The 21,648-nt window shown below is 36.0% G+C and overlaps 1 protein-coding gene across 1 annotated transcript; it reads right to left on the reverse strand.

The window, feature by feature from the left end:
• Positions 1 to 1,276: 1,276 nt before the first annotated feature.
• On the reverse strand, positions 1,277 to 21,408 carry LOC126474151 (biogenesis of lysosome-related organelles complex 1 subunit 1). The gene is made up of 4 exons (XM_050101607.1): positions 21,253 to 21,408; positions 21,048 to 21,120; positions 4,173 to 4,390; positions 1,277 to 1,407 (listed from the first exon to the last, which is right to left on the reverse strand). Exons 1-4 carry the CDS (start codon positions 21,311 to 21,313, stop codon positions 1,388 to 1,390), a joined length of 372 nt encoding a protein of 123 aa, XP_049957564.1. The 5' UTR covers positions 21,314 to 21,408; the 3' UTR covers positions 1,277 to 1,387.
• Between the last annotated feature and the right edge of the window lie 240 nt (positions 21,409 to 21,648).

The following is a 21,648-nucleotide window of genomic DNA, read 5'->3' on the forward strand; positions in this document are numbered from 1 at the left end:
AAACTAACTATTCAAACAGCTGAAAATGCAAACATACAAGAGGAACATGTGTACCAACAAGATAAAAATAAATAAATTTAAAGTCAGACGCATAATGCCTGTGAAATTAACAAAATCCCATTACTTTTTGATCACACCTCATAGATTTTCACTAATTTCTCAGGTCTCACCTAAATTACATCTTATTTTGACCAAACAAGCCTGCAGGTGGAGAAGATTCTCTTAATGGATACAGTACTGGCTGGGAGTGTGTCTTCCATGAGGTCTGTTCTGAAGAAACTGTGAGCATAATTTTAAAAAAAAGTGGAGAGGAGAATATTTGGAGTAGGGTGTGGTTTAATAGTGAACAAGACATGTTGCAAAAGCCTAGAAATATATTCTAGTTCTGGATTCATTTCCATAACAACATTTTTAATGTCGGAAGAGATTCAAAAATTAAAATTACGCATTATACAAACACACAAACAGGAGAAAGTATAGAAAAATTTGCTGGGGTATAACAGTTTCATTTTTTGCCTTCTTGTCTCAGTTCATGTTAACTGTTATTTCCTTACATTAGCTTCTTCTTTAGCAATTAATATCTACTATGGTAGCAACAAGACCCAGTAACAACAGTTGAGTCACAGTTCAAACAATGATGAACTGGTTATTTTACATGATTTTTGTTTCTGCCTTTTTTGAGTAGAAAGGTCACCTAAGGATCAACATTTGAAAATAAGCAAATTTTTGAAGCACATCTCTGAAATTCTCCAGGCAAGCAAAATGAAAGGCCCAGCCTTTTCTTACTGGACTACAACATGCAAATGCCCATAAAATATTTTAACTGTTTTATTTTGAATGATGCACAGCTGCATAGAGTAGTAAGGTAAGCCTTGATTTACTGACAGTATAGTAAGCATTTAACATTGTGTTTTTCCCTGATTCTACAAATTTTAACATAATGAAAGATTACTTATAAGAAAGCATGTTGTTATTTATTTATGCCAAATAAATGTAAGATGTACAGGAAGACGCTTTCAGATTATGTTGCACTTAGAAAAGTTGATGTGTCATGTTTGCATATCAGTTTATTGGACTTAAGTCCACAACAAACAGCCAGAGCATAAAAAAAAGCAAGTCAGGATCATACAAGAAATTGAAAACTGTGTTTTTGGTACAGCAAAGAAATTGATTAATTTTAGCTAGTTTTGCAGACTGCTTTTTTTAAACAGAACAAAAATTGTGGAATGTATATTTTTTAAAATGAGGTGTATCTCCAGTAGTACTTCAGCAAATCTCATATTTACAATGCAGTTTTTATTAGTATACATGTAATATGTAGTGACACAAACTATTACACATAGACAAATTATTTACAATTTTGAATGTAGTGGAATACTTCCGTCTTCTACGAGGACTCCTGGGAGACTGAAACAGAGAAGCAAGTGATTAATTGTATGAAACTATCATGAAAAGCAGTATTTCCTATACAACAACAGGAAGTAATCAGCTACAGGAGAAAAAAATCAGTTATTATTAACATTATGTTCTTATACAACAACAGGAAGTGATCAGCTACAGGAAAAAAAAAATCAGTTATTATTAACATTATGTCTAGGAAACCAGATAATTTACTTTGATCAGTTATGTGGCAAAATTGCTGGACAGTACTTACTTTCAGGTATATTTTTGAAAAGCTCAAGAACTCCATGTTTATCTCATAATGTGTAGCTTCTGTTGCTCCTGAGACGATAAATATGTTTCTACTGTCATGATTCTGGGGATCAAAAGAGGTTTTGACTAGTTGCCTGCTGGAGCAATAGCCTGATTCATAAACAGAGGTTTGGGCTTCTATTCACAATGAATTGTATATATGTACATTGTCAAAGGATCGGTAGCCCCACGCAATGCATGAAGAAAAAATCTGTCACTTTATTAAGCCTGATCTTTTGACTGGTGCTAACATGGAAGATCTGTTCTAAATCCTGAGCATGCTTCATTGTTTTTTGTTACATTTGTTGGCTACTACAGCAGAAATTACTGATTTGATACATGGTGGGCATGTAAAATTTTAGTCTGCTGTGGGAAAGTCTGGAGTGGTATTTTATGTCACCTATTGACCAAATGAAGAAATTGTCTCAGAAAATAAGTATTGAAATTAACTGTAATGTGCTGAAGCGATATCAAAGTGAAAAGCTTTCACCAAGCTGAGAGCAAGAGCATTAATTTATTGATTCTTATCAAATACAGAGTTTTCAGTTCATACTGATGGGTACCAGAAGTAAATAATGGGCTTTGGAATATAATATGATGATGTGAACTAAGTTCATTTATCATATTTTGGACAAACTTCAGATAATAATGTAGATATATGGATTTTATTAAGAACTGCATTTGTACTGTTAATACCAACTGCTCATTAAAATTACTTATTTTTTTCCAACTAAGCTGTTCTAAAATATGTCTTGTAGATGACGTTGAAAAGCTTTAATACAGCTAAGGAACTGCATCATGCAATACACAATTGCACTTATTTCTATTTTGACAATTGATTTTGGTCACAATGTGATCACCCTCAAGCTGTAAAAGATGTTAATATGCATTCCACAATTACAATAATTAATCAAAATCTTGAAGTCAATCCTGACTAGAGTTGTTTTAGTCATGTTGTTAGTTTCCACTGTAGCAAATGAGAACATGATAAGTTATGTCACAAGTTATACAAAATGGAGCATTTTGAGATTTTTATTAATTATTGCAATTGTGGAATGCGCAGTCACGTATAACTGTTATGATTTTTGGATGATAAGACTGACCAAAATTGACTGTAAAAATAAAAATAATTACAGCTGCATATTACATGATGCAATTTCCTTCCATTTAGTTGTAACAAAACTGAAAATAGTGACTATGTTCACTCATTCCCCAAAAATAATCTCCCATTTGCTGTAACTTTCCTAGACAACACCTTGTGTTGAATATAGTTTTGCTTTATACACATCTGTTTTCTGCTAAAAAAACAAGAATCAGCGATGAAATATGCAACAAAATAAGAAGAAACAAATGCTGAAAAAAGTTAGAAATATCGAAACTCTGCATGATGTGTGTTGCTATAACCTAGTCACTTAAACAGAAAACTGTTTACGTGTTGTCCAGGCTGGTTGGAGATTACATATATCATTTCAGATAAGAAGAAAGATCAGACTGGGATGTAAAAGCATATCCACGACACGAAGAGGTGTTATATGGAGTGTGAAAAAATTATCCATGGACACGAAGAAAGCAGAATGTACATTAAAAAACATATTCAAAGATATACTCATAGTTTCTATTTGCAGCTGAGGCCTCCCAGAGATCGATCATCACGAGGAAGCAGTTTTCAGCCTAAGTAGATACAACTGTGTCTGTACACATGCAAAAGTATCTGCACCTCAGGTCAATTAAATTGGTTTCTATGTAGTTATGATCAACTACATTCATCTGCATGAAAAAAAGCAAGTTTGAGGACCCAGAGGCAGAGCATGCTGCCTGAGTAGCACAGGTAGGAACTGGTTCTTCATCACATCCTTCACACTCACTGTCTTCCTAGCACTAATCCCTACTAATCCTTGTCTTACAACTACATAAAATTCTGCTGCCACCCCATTTTTTGTGCTGCCCCCCACCCCCAAATCATCTCTACTACATTTTTCTGCTCGCCACTTTGGTCAGATTTTTAGGTGTGCAGACTCTAAACCACAATGTCTTCTCAGCAGTACTCTATTCTGTCCCTCTCCATTACCCTCCCTTGTATTCCCATGTATAACATGACCTCACTTGGGTTGAAACAATGTAGCTACGTGATCTGAAAAACAATGTAAGTCTGAAAGCCGAGCTGCAATGTCCAGCTTTTGGATTATTTTCTTGTTGGGCACCACAAATTAATAAACCGAATGAAAATAACATTTGCACAAAAACAGTTCAAATTTCAATAAATGCTTTATTCTGCACAAGTCTGTACTGAATAAAGCTTTTATTTTTCAACTGAATCCTTGTGTGGAAATATTTCTGCATTTTGTGCAACATCTTGTGTTTGTGTGTATCTATTGCTCAGTGCCACTAATGTTACCAGTGTTCCTATTATTTACATTTGACATGAAAGTTGAGTGATTAGGACAAACACTCGAAATAAAATAACTAATCATAAAACCAACCTTTATATGTATATTCCAAAGCACTTGTAATGGTTCTCATGTCAGTTTCAATGCTTCTTGCCCAATTTTCTGCATCTCCTATTTCCTTCAGAGCACTACTAAAGCTCTCTACTAGGCTCACCCACTGTTGTGTTTGTTTAGCAAAATTAGTGGCACTGTGATGAAGCTGCTTTGCTTCAGCATCCAAACGCTTCTGATTTAGATATGCTTGAGCAACACTGAAACATGAAAATCAATCATCTGTTAAGCCACATTCCAAAGATTTTTTCTACTGTATACCAAAATTCTGCTGTTTACGTCCAACTCATTTCCATTAGTTTGGTAACATGCGTATTGTATGACTTATTTTGTCAAAACACACAACTCACAGTACTCAGTTGTCAATGAATTCACGTATAATGAAATGTAGAACCAAACTGATGCAGGCAGGATGAAATTATCCAGTTCTCACAATGTCTTAATACTCCTGAATCACACCAGGGTTATGGAAGCTCTTTACCTTTGGATCTTTCTACATTCTCTTGAATACGAAACAGCTATCGTGCGTGTCCATTTGCCTTCCAACACTTAAATGGGTGCTATGATTTGAAGAACCACAATTACCTAAATTCAAGATGTGGTGGTTGTAGAGGAAGCATAATGGTCTTTTTAGTTTATTCCAATAAATATAGGCATTTGGTCAGATTCCAATGCTGTCTCAATTTTCATGTTGTGCCAGAGGTCTGAAAGCTTGTAAAAGGAAGCGACAGAGCAGTTACATTTCAGTTTTCTTTATAGATATCTTGTGATATTTGCTTCGAAATGAATATGAATCCTAAAAGAAGGCAGAGTATATACATCTGGATCCTTCTAAATGCTGATATGATGTGCTTTCAACTAGACAGGTATAAACTGGCAGAAAGTGTAAAGGTAAAAGGAACAGTTTGGGAGGAGAGAGAGTTTTTCCCTTTCAAACTATAGATTGTCAACACAATTTAGTAGATTCTGTTATGAAAAGTAAAAACTGAGGGTAGTATAAGAGAAAAAAATCAGAAATGTGAAACAAGATCACAATAAATATTAATGGTGATGAAGCAAGGGAGTGAGGAAACTGACATATGAGTAAAAAGATTTGAAATGCAGAGCATGACTGAAAGCTACAGATGTGGCTGACAGGTGTGGATTACTTAAGTGCAGCTGAAACAGGAACAGGTAAAATGTTTAGTGTCAAATACAACATATAATAACACAATAAATTTTTTGGACAGAATCAACTAAAGTTTCAAGTACCGCCCTTCTGCTTTGATCTGTGATGTAACTGTCTCACGGTACATCACACTGCTGCAGTGTATTTCAAATGGACTGTGTTTGCAGAGGGCATGTTGGGGTATGTGGTGGCACTCTCTAGTGTGGGATGTTCCCTTCTACATTTTTTTGAGTACTGTTAATGATTTGCTGGACTTCTTGAGTGCTGCTTGTGAGACAAATATTAGAAGAGTTCACAATCTGTTGGTAAGTTATTTTGATGTTGGTAGTTATGGGCAATACATTCATTTTCTGGTTTGGAACTATTAGTGCTGTGTGGTGCTTATGGTTGTAGATTTAATTTTGTGTTTCATTTTTTGTTAGTTTTGGACATGAACAATAAAATTCATGAATACGTCCCTACATGCAACAATGAGGTGTAATATTTGTTTCGTTAGTGGTAGAAGAAAGAGTGAAAGAAATATTAAAAAGTATTTGACCAATTAAGGAAATTCACATCACAACTGTGATGGCACAATGTGGTTATTACTTTAACACACACAAAAATCTATTTTATTATATTTCATAACCTTTAATGATTTACATATGCCATCACTCCCCCCCCCCCCCCCCCCCCCCCCCCGATGTATCAAGCCTTGGTGGCTATTTTACATCATCACTGAAAGTACTGACCATGAGAAATATTATAAAGATGACTCCCCCACAACGACTAAGCTTTTACATGTTGGGGAGGAGGGGGGGGGGGGGGCAGTGTGGCTCAGCAGTCAATGATCTGAATGACCAAAGCAGTACAGTCTACTTCTAAGAGCTGGTCACTACCACATGGGTAGTAAAGGTGGAAAGGATGGACCTCAATACAGAAGATACAGCGGAAGAGGCAAAGCACCAAGCAGAACAAAAATTCATATTGTATCTGACTTCCAACAAGTGACTAAATGATTAGCATCTGTCTACATGCTGAGATGGTGGCTGCAAAAATCAATAGCATCTGTTACCAAAGTGTTTGGCTACAAAAGGCATTAGTTCCCATACTTGGTGGCCTGTTAAGACCCATCTGGCAATTTGATTACAGATGTAACATCCCACAAAGGGGTTAACACCCCTTCCTAATTTACTTTCAACGAAGACATGATCATAAACACTGAATGCAAAAGTACTCCAGTGTTGGAAACAGTGATGCAACTAGGCCATCAAATTCTGGAGAACATAGAACATCATGTAAGAAAGAGTTGGAGCTTCCTAGAATGTCTCACATAAGGTCTAAGAAAAAACATCTGCTAGGCACACTGAACATTGACACTTCACTAAAGACTGGGAAACTTAAACAACTGATGGATGTATTAAACAGACACAACATACTCATACCAATATTTCCAGGAAACTAGATGTGGAGATGAGAATTCATCTGAACCAGAGGCCTACAAGATTTATAAAGGGGAACTGGCCATAAAGAATAAACAGAAAGTCACTTATGCTTGGAACAGAATCTAACAGAATCCATAACAAATTTTGTGTCCCCATCAGAGCAAATATCAATTCTCTCATTCTGATCAGCAAACAAGGGCTCTATGGTCATAAATGCACATACACCTACCAACAATGACAATAGAAAAAAATCCAGAAAAGGTCAAATAGTTTTGGGAAAAACTAGAAAATGGACAATCAAAAAATATCACACCACCACATAAAAGTACTTCTTAGGGACTTCAATATATGGGTTGGCAGAGAAGAAAAATACAAGGCATTAATGGAAATTTTCCCAATAACAATGGATCATCAACTTCTGTAAACAGTTCGATTTAAAACTAATGTCAACCTCTTTCAGAAAATTACCATGGAAAAGAAGACCTTGTCTTCTCCTAATACACCTTCAGGCTCATATCATTTGCATAATGTGGCATTAACCAAACAAATCGATACAAAAGTTATGGATGTATTGGTCAGAAGAGAACTACGTATAGATTTGAACTGCTTTTTGACAGAAATCAAAGACAGCTTTCAACCTAAAAAACCAAACCCAAAATTAAAAAAGTCCATAGATTTGAAAAACTTTTCTCTCAGACAACAGGAATGAATTCATTAAAAAGCTTCACACAAAGGAAATGGGAAATTGGGATGAGAGCAGATATGCCACAGTGGAAACAGTGAAAGAACAAGAACAACAAGGAAACAGGATGGTGGAATAAGATATGTGATGAAGTGGCAGAGCATAGACTAACAGCTGCTAAAAGGAGAGAGACTGAGATCAGAAGACAGACATAAAATAATATTCAAACAGAGGAGCTAAAATATAACAAAAATGACTATAGATAACAGATACAAATTTCAGACAGAACAACACTACAGACTTCTACAAAGTCTTCAAAGAAGAAATATCAGGGTACAAGCTAGTGATTGAGCCCACACTGCAACGATTCAACATGCAAACTGATTCCAACAACAAATACAACTATAAGTTACTAACAAAATACTTCAAAAATCTTATAAATTGTGAGGAACTAACACAATGACTAATTTCCAAATAGCCTCAAATGGAAAACCCACCTTCAGAACCACTGTCACTGCATCAGACTTAAAATACACTGTCCAGCTGAAAAACAACAGAGAACCATGTGACAACGGGATATCAGCTGAGATGGGGAAATTGGGAGGGAAGAAAGAAGATGAAAATATTTATGAGGTTATTAAAGATTTCTGGGGGAAAGGAAGAATACCTAATGACAGAAAACAAGCCATAATCCCAACTGCTACATAAGAAGGGCGACAGAACAGACACCAATAATTATCAAATTTACTTCCAGTCACCTACAAAATTATATCCAAAGCTGAATAAGAGAAAAGACCAAGCAGACCCCACAATTGACGAGTACCAAGCAGGGTTCAGAAAAATAGATCATGTTCAGAACAAATTTTTAACTTGGAAACAATCCTCAGAATCAGAACAACGTGGAACCTTAACAAAGTTGTCTTATTCATTGACTTAATACAGGCCTACAATAATGTAGTCGGGCACACAGTATTCCTAATACTGAAAGAAGCAGGTATCAACTAAACCAGCAGACAATTAGTTGAACAGACACTCACAGAGATAACTTTGAAAGTTAAATTCCCAGAAGTTTTTGAAACCCTTGGAATTAACACAGTTGCGTGGCAGGGTCATGGGCTCTCACCGATTTGCTTCAATTTGGTCTTATAAAAGATCAAGAGACAGTGGAATGAAGAGATACAAGAGAAAAACATCTAAGGAAACCAACAAAATCATAAGACAGTGGAATAAAGAACTACAAGAGAAAAATATCTAAGGAATCCATCTATGTCAAGGAAGCTGAAGATCTGGGGTGAAATGTGTCACTTTTGCTGATGATATTGCAGTAATCTCTAAGGGCAAAACAGGTGCAAAGATAATGACAAAAACACTTCCCAAAAGTGCTGCTAAACCAGATTACAAATATTGTATGACAAAATGAAACATCAAAAGAGGTGATAAATTTAACTATTTACAAGAGCAGATATAATAAAATGGATTAGACAACACCACAAGTAAAGGAAGATTGAAGAAAATGGAATTAGCATACAACTTTGTAGTGAAGAATGCAAAGGTTCGACTTCATATGTACATGATACATAACCAACATGACCCTATAAGCTACACCGTGGTTATAGTGGGTGGGTGGGGCAGGTAACAGTATTGACAGAGATCCTGGGTACAGCATAGAGTGTGACCTGGCGAAGATTGCATCAGCATCGAGGCATACCAGTGTTGAGTTTGTATCTGTTCTTGGGCGCCATGACCGACCTCATTTGAACTCTTCTGTCAAGAGAGTTAATTTGGAGCTGGAACGGCTGCTCATGTCGGGTGCGGGGTCACACATTGGTGTGGTTCATGTTGATTCTGTCAGTAGGTGGGATTATACTAGGCATGGCCTTCACCTCAACAGGAAGGGGAAGGGTAAATTGGCTGGGGAAATAGCAGGAAAGTTAAAGGGGGGAGGCACTGTCATGAGTGGTAAAATACCAGTGGTTATAGGATTCAGAAAAGACCCTTTTTTAGGGTAGGGAGGACAGAAAGAAAACAAATTTTAAGAGAGGTTAGAACTGAGACAAACCTTCAGTTTGAGAAAGAAATCAAAAAACATAATTCCAGCTTATTACATCAACATAAACAGCCATTGGTTAAGAATTTTCAACTGTCAGCAGATATTTTAACTCCATCCAATTTTAAGTCAGTCAATGTGAAATGTCAGCTATCTTTATTGCATCAAAATATTCGAGGACTGAGAAATAAAATTAATGAATTAACTATCTGCATAGATGAATTAGAGTCTTCAAACCCAGCTGACATAATCTGCCTCTCTGAACATCATGTGACCACTGGTATAGAACTTTTAAGTGTTACAGGGTTTAGGTTAGCATCTCACTATTGTAGATCAGAAATGGAGAAAGGAGGAGTTGCCACATTCATCAGGAACTGTCATAAATTTAAGAACATAGACATTCATAAATTTTGCCTAGAACAGCATATGGAAGCATGTGCAACAGAATTAGATTTTCACAAAAAATCTTTCATAATATTAAGTGTATATCGAGCACCTGCAGGTAACTTTAATCTGTTTGTAAACCACCTTGAAGCTGTACTGGCCCATTTAACAACCAAAAACAAAGAAATAGTGGTTGCTGGTGATTTCAATGTAGATTTCCTTAAAGACTCTCCCAATAAGAACCTATTTGAGTTAGTAACACTATCATTCAACTTAATTCCCACAGTAAAGTTCCCCACTAGGATAACCACTTGCTCACAAACAGCCATTGATAATATCTTTATAGAAAAGTCAAATGAACAAAATTATATTACAAAACCAATAGTCAATGGCCTCTCAGACCATGACATGCAGTTCCTTCTGTTAAATATTAATACTGAACAGGATATAAAATCTGTTAAATCTGAGCTCAAGAGGGTAATCAGTAAGCCAAAAATTGATTATTTTAGGACACTCCTCAGAGACATTCACTGGACTGATGTTTACAGTGCTCATGGCATGAATGAAAAATATAACATTTTTGCTAATAAAGTGCTTACCTTATTTGAACACTGCTTTCCCCCAAAACTTACCAAGGTTAGAGCAAAGTCTACAAAGAAGCCATGGATTACTCGAGGAATAGGGGTATCTTGTAAAACAAAAAGAAAACTGTATCTGTCAATCCGAAACATTTCCAATGTTGATGCTATAGCACATTATAAGAAATACTGCAAAATATTAAAGACTGTAATACGGATGTCAAAGCAAATATATTACAAGGAAAAGATAGTCATATCAGATAACAAAATAAAGACAATATGGGATATAGTGAAGGAGGAGACCGGTAGAACCAGACATGAAGAGGAACAAATAGCATTAAGAGTAAATGATGCATTGGTGACAGATGTGTATAGTGTTGCAGAACTTTTTAACAAACATTTTATAACTGTTACTGAAAAGATGGGGTTGTCAGGTTCGGTAGATGCTGCTATGGATTACCTTAGACCAGACATTTCAAGTAACTTCCATAATATGAATTTGACCCTCACTACCCCAACAGAAATAATGTCCATCATAAAATCTTTAAAATCAAAAACATCTAGTGGGTATGATGAAATATCAACAAAGTTAATTAAAGAATGTGATTCTGAGCTAAGTAACATATTAAGCTATCTGTGTAACCAGTCGTTTATCAGTGGAATATTTCCCGAATGGCTGAAATATGCTGAAGTTAAGCCACTGTTTAAGAAGGGAGATAAAGAAATAGCATCAAATTTCCGTCCAATTTCACTGTTGCCAGCATTCTCAAAAATTTTCGAAAAAGTAATGTACAGTCGTCTTTATAACCATCTTATCTCAAATAACATACTGTCAAAGTCACAGTTTGGATTTCTAAAAGGTTCTGATATTGAGAAGGCTATCTACACTTACAGTGAAAATGTACTTAATTCATTAGACAAAAAATTGCAGGCAACTGGTATATTTTGTGATCTGTCAAAGGCATTTGACTGTGTAAATCACAATATCCTTTTAAGTAAACTAGAATATTATAGTGTAACAGGAAATGCTGCAAAATGGTTCAAATCTTATATCTCTGGCAGGAAACAAAGGGTGTTATTAGGAAAGAGACATGTATCAAGCTATCAGGCATCATCCAACTGGGAACTAATTACATGTGGGGTCCCACAAGGTTCCATTTTGGGGCCCTTACTTTTTCTTGTGTATATCAATGACCTTTCATCAGTAACATTACCAGATGCCAAGTTTGTTTTGTTTGCTGATGATACAAACATTGCAATAAATAGCAAATCAAGTGTAGTCTTAGGAAGATCAGCCAATAAAATATTTGTAGACATTAATCACTGGTTCCTAGCCAATTCTTTGTCACTAAACTTTGAAAAAACACACTACATGCAGTTCAGAACTTGTAAGGGGTGTCCCAAGAGTATATGTCTAACTTATGATGACAAGAAGATAGAAGAAGTGGACGGTGTTAAATTCTTGGGATTACAGCTTGATAATAAATTCAACTGGGAGGAGCACACCACAGAACTGCTGAAGCGTCTTAACAAATCTCTGTTTGCAATGCGAATTTTGTCAGACATAGGGGATATAAAAATGAAAAAGCTGGCATACTATGCTTACTTTCATTCCATAATGTCATATGGGATTATTTTCTGGGGTAATTCATCAAGCCAAGCTAAAGTTTTCCGGGCACAAAAACGTGCAGTAAGAATTATATGTGGTGTGAACTCAAGAACATCCTGCAGAAGCCTGTTTAGGGAACTAGGGATACTAACTACAGCTTCCCAATATATTTATTCCTTAATGAAATTTGTCATTAAAAATATATAACTTTTTCAAACCAACAGCTCAATTCATGGAATCAATACTAGAAATAAGAATAATCTTCACAAGGATTTAAAGTCACTTAGTCTTGTACAAAAAGGTGTGCATTATTCAGGAACACACATTTTCAATAACTTGCCAGCAGCCATAAAAAGCTTAACAACCAATGAAATTCAGTTTAAGAGAAGCCTAAAGGATTTATTGGTGGCCAACTCCTTCTACTCCATTGATGAATTTCTGAGGAAAACCAACTGATTTGTATATAAGTACAACATAACTTCTGCACAATTTCAGTGCAGTAATGTGTTCACTGAAAATTTGTGTGTGTGTGTGTGTGTGTGTGTGTGTAAGTATAATCTAACTTCTGCACCATTTCAGTGCAGTAATGTGTTCATTGTAAATAAGTATTACAGTAGTTGCATTACATGTTTCTTACCTTATAAATAAATATAAAACTTTTTTATTTTAAATTCAGTGCAATAGTATTTGTAAAATGACTCTTAGTGTTCATTAAAAAATGACGATCATTCCACTTGGGACCTGTGGAATGGTACATTAGCTTATTTGTTTTAGTTTAAATATTTGTCATGTATTGTTGTTTTTCTGACATGTTCCACATCCTGGAGGACCTCCTCACTACGGATCAATTGGAATGAAAGTAAATCTAATCTAATCTAATCTACACTGCTGTTTGTGTAAAGTGCAACGCTGAGAAGGAATTATCCGAATGGCGCAACACTTGGTGGAAGTGGCAACTGGTGTGCAAACAATATGTGATACATTTTGCAGCGAGATGGGGTACACGTACGCCGAGCACACCCCTTCCATGACGGTCCGACAGGGTTGGTCTTGTGCCCAATCTAGTTGGTGCAGAACTGTCGCACAAGGTGGAAACAATACAGAGTGCCAGTAAGCCTTCTCGACAGCAATGGGAGCAGTATCGGCATGCGAGTGGGTCGTACCGTGACATTTCGGCTCACACAGGGCACGCTGCTACGACAGTGATGTGTGTGTGGAAGCAGGGGATAGAGGAAGGTCGTATGCAGCGACGAGCGGAAACTGGACCATGGAACGTGACCACAGCACAGGATCTTGTCTGCATGGCCATTACGGACCATACAGCATCATCCACAGTGTTGGCTCGTCACTGGAGCACTGCAACAGGTATGAACTTTTCTGCATCCATGGTTTGTCACCGTCTGCTGCAGTTTGGACTGAACGCATGCATGCCATTACCTTGGCTTCCTTTGTCCAGAAAACCACAAGCTCCTCCAACTGCAATGGGCACGTGAACACCATCACTGTGGTGCTGAGTGGCAACGTGTAATCTTTTCAGATGAGTCCCACTTCAACATGTCCTACAGTGATGGGCGTATACGTGTCCAGCGGTACTGTGATGAGCGCAACCTGGAGGGCTACATCGTGGAGCGGCATAGTTGACACGCACCAGGTGTGAAGGTTTGGGGTGCCATCGGTTACAGCAACAGATCTCGCCTCATGTACGTATTGCGGGCACTCTGAACAGCAACCTGTACCTAACGGAGGTCGTGGAGCCTGACATACTCCTCCTGCTTCAGGCATCTCCACAGGTCACATTTCAACAGGACAATGCCTGGCCACATATTGCCAGGAATGTACAGGCCTTCTTCAAAGAGCGACGGGTACCATTGCTTCCCTGGCCAGCACATTCACCACAAATGTCACCCATCGAATGTGTCATGGGTATGGTTGTCGGCACCTGGTGTGTCACGGTCCTCCAGTAACTGGTGTCACAGATTTGTGGGCTCGGATACAAATTGCATCGAGGGAAATCCCTCAGGAACATATTCAGAACCTTACTGATTCAATGCCACGGCGAATAGCAGCTCTAATTGTAGCGCATAGTGCCCACACGACATACTGAATAGCAGGGCTCAAGGGACATATACAGATCTGAAAAGGTAATGATTTGTTACTTTTCATGTACCTAACCTGTGGTGTTGAATTAATTGAATTCATGCATTTCCTTCTTGGTGTTGCAATTTCCACAAACGATAGTACATTTTGCTCTCTAACAATGTGTGTACAACCCTGGTACAATTACCTCGAGGTATTCCTTCTAAGGGAGTCTCAAAGTAACTGCAGAAACCTTTAACAGGAAAGTAACAGTTATTATTCAACAATAACTTGAAGTTACACAATGATCCAACAAATATCTCTGATCACTTCCCCTGACAAAACAGAAGTGAGAACAAGAAGTGGCGACCTCACTTCCCAAACTTTCGTTTTTAAAGACTGAATAAATACAGATTTTCCTACAAATTTTTTGTACACACGGTGTGTGGATTACAGATAACATCTGTTCTCTTGTGCTTAACATTAAATTGGTTGCTTGACCATCTCAGAAAAATTTTATATTTGCTGGGTGAATTCCCCAATGTTTAGTAACCACAAAAATATTTGTTTAAAAAATTTATTGTTTATTATTTTGAAATGGTGGCCATATTTGTTCCAGGCCACATGCGATTTTTCGTATTTGCAAGATTCTACATTTTTTACAATTATTCAGTAGTGGATTGTCCTAAGCCTTTCAGATGAAATACATTTAGTTCAACACACTCTGGTCAAGCAACCAATCATTTTTTCCTTGGACCACTTTGTATGGATTGACCCTTTCGTGTATGAACCACAGCTTTAGCTCTAACATTTTTTTTTAATTGTATTTTTTTGTTGCAAGTGAAATAAATTGTGCCGATTATTTATGTACACCATAGGTACACATTACTCCAAGTACAAACAAAGCAGAAGGATTATTGTTTCCTGTGTATTCTTTACTCTATCATCTTTAAAGCAGACTATTGAAAAGATGGTGCTGTCGTAAATTGTGGTATAAAAAAAATTGTAAGTATGATTATTAAAAATTTTGGAAATGAATTTACGGCTTTTCTAGAAAAGAGCATTTTATTTTCAAAGTTAAGTCACAAGAGAAGTCTGCTGTTTAGTTCAGCATGTTTTAAGACAGTGAACAAAATTTCAGCTTGCTGTCTTTAATAGTTTTTAACCAAAGTGTACCAGAACATGAAATAATTTAACTTTTTTGAAGTTCAAGTTAAAGGTAAAAACTTCCAATTGAATCTCAAAGTTGAAATTCATACTGAAATTTGATATCACAAAAGTCTATTAACTGTGAAATTTTCAGATTTTTATCTGGTCCCCCAACAAAGATATTGCAGGCTACAAAACGGAAAAATTTAAAAAATTCATTTTTTAAAATAGTGTATTTTTTTAAACTGTAAGCTGCTCACCATTGATACTCCATAAAAAGTAACTATACTATACAGTGTAATAGTAGAAAAAATATTAAAGCTGAGAAATTAATCTTTCTTTGGAAAACTACTGTTCAAAAATTGAGTTTTTGTAATTTGTGGCTGACAACTTTAAACTATGAAAAATATATTAAAGAATAGATTCGGCTAAGTGATAATAACGTTAATTTGTAGCCCAGTGTGTGTTGAACTACACACATTTTTTTTCCTTGCAATAATTTACCAACAGCCGTACGTATTGTAGAATTTTATTTTATTTTATGAACTTCTATGTGCTACCAGTTTTGGCTTTATACTGATGCCATCTTCAGGCCCCCATACAATGAGTAGAAGAAATGTACTATTATAAAAAATATTGAACATATGTTAATAATTGACAGGTATCATGTGAACTATTTAAGTGGCTCAAAAAGCCATATTGTATATCACTAAAACAATATGTAACATTAGGGCACATATGCTTCTGCCAATGTCATACTGTTGTTAATAGTTTCCACTGTTTTACTCGAATATAACATGATGTATGAACATATGTATACGCTATTATTCATAAAACCATACCACACAGTTGTAATAGGCCATGCAACACATCAAATGTACTGCATACATGTATGTGCAGTGGAACAGTGGAAGAATTTTTTTTAATATAATAATTAACTAATATAGATGACAATAAAATAAATTAAAATACAAGAAAATGTGACAACCATATCTGAATTCATAAGTTACAGATGTGTGGTCTAGGTCGTATTATGTGTGGTATGAAAAACAGCTGCCGCAATATTAACGATAAAAAGCATAAAAGAGTTTGTCTTAAAACGCAATTGAATTCACGAAGTAAACCAATGCAGTCGTACTATAAAATCATCAAACACCTGGTCATCGTAGGCACTTCATTAGGACCCTTATGTAGGACAGCCCCACATTGTGCTGAGTGGATTAATGCAATGCCAGTAGCTGCCTCATATAGTCATGGTTACAAAGAAGATTCTCAATCTCTGTGTATCAAAAATGTTCATCTCCATACATATAAGTCCTATACAATTTTGCAGAATTATACCAAGTGGAACTGATAAAATAAAAAGGAAAAGAAGAAAAAGACAAATATAGGAGGCCACTTATGTGTCTGAACGTAAATCTCAAAATGAAATGTATACCATCCCTAAGACTAAGGGTATCACCTATAACCATGTCGAATCATTTTCAGGTTGCATTAAGGCCAAGTGTGATAGCATATGAGATGATTAACCGGATCTTAAGTACATCCTCCAGTGTCATCATATTCTGTCTAATGACTTTAATGAGTCTGAAACTATCTGCATGTGTCAAAATGTCATGGTACCTAAAAACTGGTCAAAATATTTGACTAGCTAAAATCAAATAATAACAGACATATACCTATTAGCTACGTGTCATGGAATGCGATGTTGCATCAAGTATAAAATTGGTTAAGTGGCAACTTAAAGAGTGCAGCGATAGGTGAACAGTACAGTAATCCAAAAGGGTTAGAAAATAATGTTCGACACATTTGCAAGTTATGGCAGTGGACAACTTCCATGGGAGGGGTATATTGGGCAATAGGGTTTCGCAATATTTGCATTTCGTCTGTCAACCTCTTCCTACATGAATTGTAGTAAATATGTACATTAACTATTAATATCACGGCAACACCGATGTAGATATAAGTGATAGGATGGACAAAATAATTTTAGTAGTTTAGACTAAGGTGTAGGTAGCCATTGAAACCTAAGATAAGGGATTGTTATCCGCAGTTCACATACTTGACATTTTTCATTTTGACTCGTATATGGTGAGTGATTGTGCTTGGTTCACATCAGATCTGTATTATTTGAACTTAATCAAACCACTGCGTCCCCATCGAATCACTTGGCCTCTGATACATTTGAAGCCACTGAGTTTTTACACCTATTTGGTAACACTAAATATATTTTAGACTTACTTCTGATAACATTTCCCAGTTAGGTACCTGCATAACCTTACTACAGTTTAGTTATAAGGGGTTTTTACCACAGTGAGTATGTGGATGGCTGGTACTTAGAATGGATGAACAGTTTTACAGACACTGCATTATAGGTGTTACCCTGTCAAGATTTAAGGATATCGGTACGCATAAATAGGAAGTGACATATATTTTAACTTTGGTCTAGGCCATCAGTAATGTACCAGCAAAATTACTTATATTCTCATAGATATTGTTAGGTCAATGTTGTCATACATCTTTAAATGAGATACTTACAAAACCTGTGTACCGATGATCATGGGTATCATAGCACAATACTTTGGAATTTTGTGTACTACACTTAGATGCTATTTTGATATTTGCCAATATAAGCACTTATGGTCAATACTACATTTTTTCCCTTCCCATGGAAGTTGCCCACTGCCATAACTTGCAAATGTGTCCAACATTATTTTCTAACCTTTTTGGATTACTGTACTGTTCACTTATCAATGCACTCTTAAGTTGCCAATTAACCAATTTTATACTTGATGCAACATCGCATTCCGTGACACGTAGCTAATAGGTATATGTCCATTATTATTGGCTTTTAGCTCGTCAAATATTCTGACCAGTTTTTAGGTACCATGACATTTTGACCTATGCAGGTAGTTTCAGATTCATTAAGGTCATTAGACAGAGTATGATGACACTGGAGGACGTACTTAAGATCCGGATAATCATCTCATATGCTACTACACCTGGCCTTAATGCAACGTGAGAATGATTCGACATGGTTATAGGTGATACCCTTAATCTTAGGGATGGTATACATCTCATTTTGAGATTTATGTTCAGACATATAAGTGGCCTTCTATATTTCTCTTTTTCTTTTTTTCCTTTTTATTCTATCGCTTCCACTTGGTATAATTCTGCATAATTGTATAGGACTTATATGTAGGGAGATAGACATTTTTGATGTATAGAGATTGAGAGCCTTCTTTGCAACCATGACTATATGAGGCAGCTACTGGCATTGCATTAATCCACTCAGCACAATGTGGGGCTGTCCTACATAAGGGTCCTAATGAAGTGCCTACGATGACCAGGTGTTTGATGATTTTATAGTACGACTGCATTGGTTTACTTCGTGAATGCAATTGCGTTTTAAGACAAACTCTTTTATGCTTTTTATCGTTAATATTGCGGCAGCTGTTTTTCATACCACACATAATATGACCTAGACCACACATATGTAACTTGTGAATTCAGACATGGTTGTCACATTTTCTTGTATTTTAATTTATTTTATTGTCATCTATATTAGTTAATTATTATATTAAAAAAAATTCTTCCACTGTTCTACTGCACATACATGTATGCAGTACATTTGATGTGTTGCATGGCCTATTACAACTGTGTAGTATGGTTTTACGAATAATAGCGTATACTTATGTTCATACATCATGTTATATTCGGTAAAGCAGTGGAAACTATTAACAACAGTATGACATTGGCAGAAGAATATGTGCTCCAATGTTACATATTGTTTTAGTGATATACAATATGGCTTTTTGAGCCACTTAAATAGTTAACATGATACCTGTCAATTGTTAACGTATGTTCAATATTTTTTACAATAGTACATTTCTTCTACTCATTGTACAGGGGACTGAAGATGGAATCAGGATAATGCCAAAACAGGTAGCACATAGAAGTTCATAAAATAAAATAAATTTCTACAATACATGCGGCTGTTGGTAAATTATTGCATCAAGAAGTTCATGCCAGCTGTCGTCCCACAATGGATAATGGATCAATGAAGATTAAATGCATTTTATCTGAAAGGCTTAGGACAATGCACTATGAATAATTGTAAAAAATGTAGATGCCTGCAAATACGAAAAAACACATGCAGCCTGGAACAAATATAGCCACCATATCAAAATAATAAACAATAATTAAAAAAAAATATTTTTGTGACTACTAAACATTGGGGCAGTCACCCAGCAAATATAAAAATTTTCTGAGATGGTCAAGAAACCATTGCTGGACCACTTGGTATGGATTGACCAAAAATGTTCCCAAAAGATGCCTTAAACGATGGTAAGCATTATATGGGCTTACATATCTTATTCTATGAGTTACACTGTTTAGAAAACTGACAATCTTTTTCAAGATTTCCCCTGGTATTCACAGACCAGTGCCCTTAACAAGCAAGAAGTACAGTTCTACTTTAATATGTTACAGTTGCATGTTACAATTATAGTAAACTTGCACTTATCAGAAGGTAGTGTTTGAAGTGTCATTTTCCAAGCTAACCGCAGTAGGCCTACTGTACTCATTTCAATATTGAATCCTGAGTGATTCAGATAATTTCATAATTGTTGACAAGCTCTTAAAAATCTCAACTCCTGTTCTTCAATAATGTTAAAGAAGCAATGTACATGACACTTTTAAGGTGACTCTATACACAAAAATTTGTAAGATGCAAATAAGGTGATTTTGCAAGACTAATGTAGCGGTCAGTCCTGAACTATGCATCACTGAGTGTATCAGTGCATTATACGTCATCTCATAAAAACTGAATAAGCTGGTGCTTTGCCCTGCATGTATAGGACACTATAACACTGTTCCAAGGGGGCGTCCACGACATTCCCTTTCATTAAAAGCAACTGTACTGTGTTAACCAATAACACTCCTCAATCACCATTACATTTCTTAACCGGAAAATGTTTACCAAGCATTAAGTCCATTGCAGCTGGTATCCACAACTTTGTAATTATCTTAAGTTCCATTTGTGGATACACGCTTACTGAAATGTTTTTGTTTCTGTAATTCAACTGTGACAGCTTGTGCCACTAATTGTGATATGGCTATGCACAGTCTATAATTATACAACATTATGAAGTATATTATGTATCACAAAACTGATCAACAGTAACAGAAGTAAGAAGATAAGTGCTGCACATCTCATCAATCAAGATGTCATCAAAGGAGGATAGAACAAGCATGAGGCCCTTTTCAAATGAACAGTTCTGTCATAGTCAACATGTGGAAACCACTTAGAAACTGAATACAAATAGCAAGATGACGATTTCTATCTATATATGTATACCACAAAGCACTTCTTCCATATTTATTTTTTAATGAAGCCATTCTCTCGCATTATTATTATTATTAACTCTGCGGTGATCATTATGAGAACTGGCAGTATGCATTATTAAAGGACCAGGAATGAAACAGTGACTTTACATTGCAGTTTCTTAGTGTTTAACTTAATCTGGTACTCACAAATTTGTGTCAGCAGTCAAACTGCAAAAACTTTGAAGCATCTGCTTCAATACCTGCTTAACGAAATGTAGAAACTTATCCCTCAACAACACTTAGCTAAAAAGTGTATTAAGTGGTGTGTTCTACAAGAAACTGACATTTTTGAGAGGGTGCTGTAAATTTTTATTGTCCATTTCAATTTGAAATATTTAGAATTTATACATACCCTACGTTTAGGTGGTCAACTAAAGCCTCTGTCAAATTAGTTGCCGCAGCAACAGCTTCTCTTCTTTTCTGCTCTGGTGTGAAAAAAAAAAAGAAAAGAAAAAAAACAATTACTTGTGGCTATTTTCGGCAAGATGCATGTTTATATTGCAAACTTTTACAGTACGTTAAAATAAAGCACTGATTTTCGACGTTCATGCATTTACCCTGCGCTTCCTTTCGAGCAGTTTGTTTGGCTTGGTGTTCCTTAACTAAGGTGGATAACATTTTAAAGATCTTTTTTCGAATAGTACACAATTTTTTCTGTGCTTTAATCGTTGTAGTCGAAGTTATTCTCGATTACTAAATCCGTATGATCTTGACGATTGTATCGATCTTTCGACTACAGTAAGTCTTTGACCGCGAAGTGTCCAGCGTGCGTCTATATTTATTTATTTAAATGTCAAGTTCCGTAGGACCAAATTGAGGAGCAAATCTCCAAGGTCATGGAACGTGTCAGTACATGAACCTACAACATAAAAAGTAATAACAGATAAAAATAAATGTTCATGAACCTGAAAGAAAATCAGTCCATAAGTTTAAGCAAACGCTATCAGCAATAC

The sequence above is a fragment of the Schistocerca serialis genome, chromosome 4, assembly GCF_023864345.2.
Source record: "Schistocerca serialis cubense isolate TAMUIC-IGC-003099 chromosome 4, iqSchSeri2.2, whole genome shotgun sequence".
In the NCBI taxonomy this organism is placed as follows: domain Eukaryota; kingdom Metazoa; phylum Arthropoda; class Insecta; order Orthoptera; family Acrididae; genus Schistocerca; species Schistocerca serialis.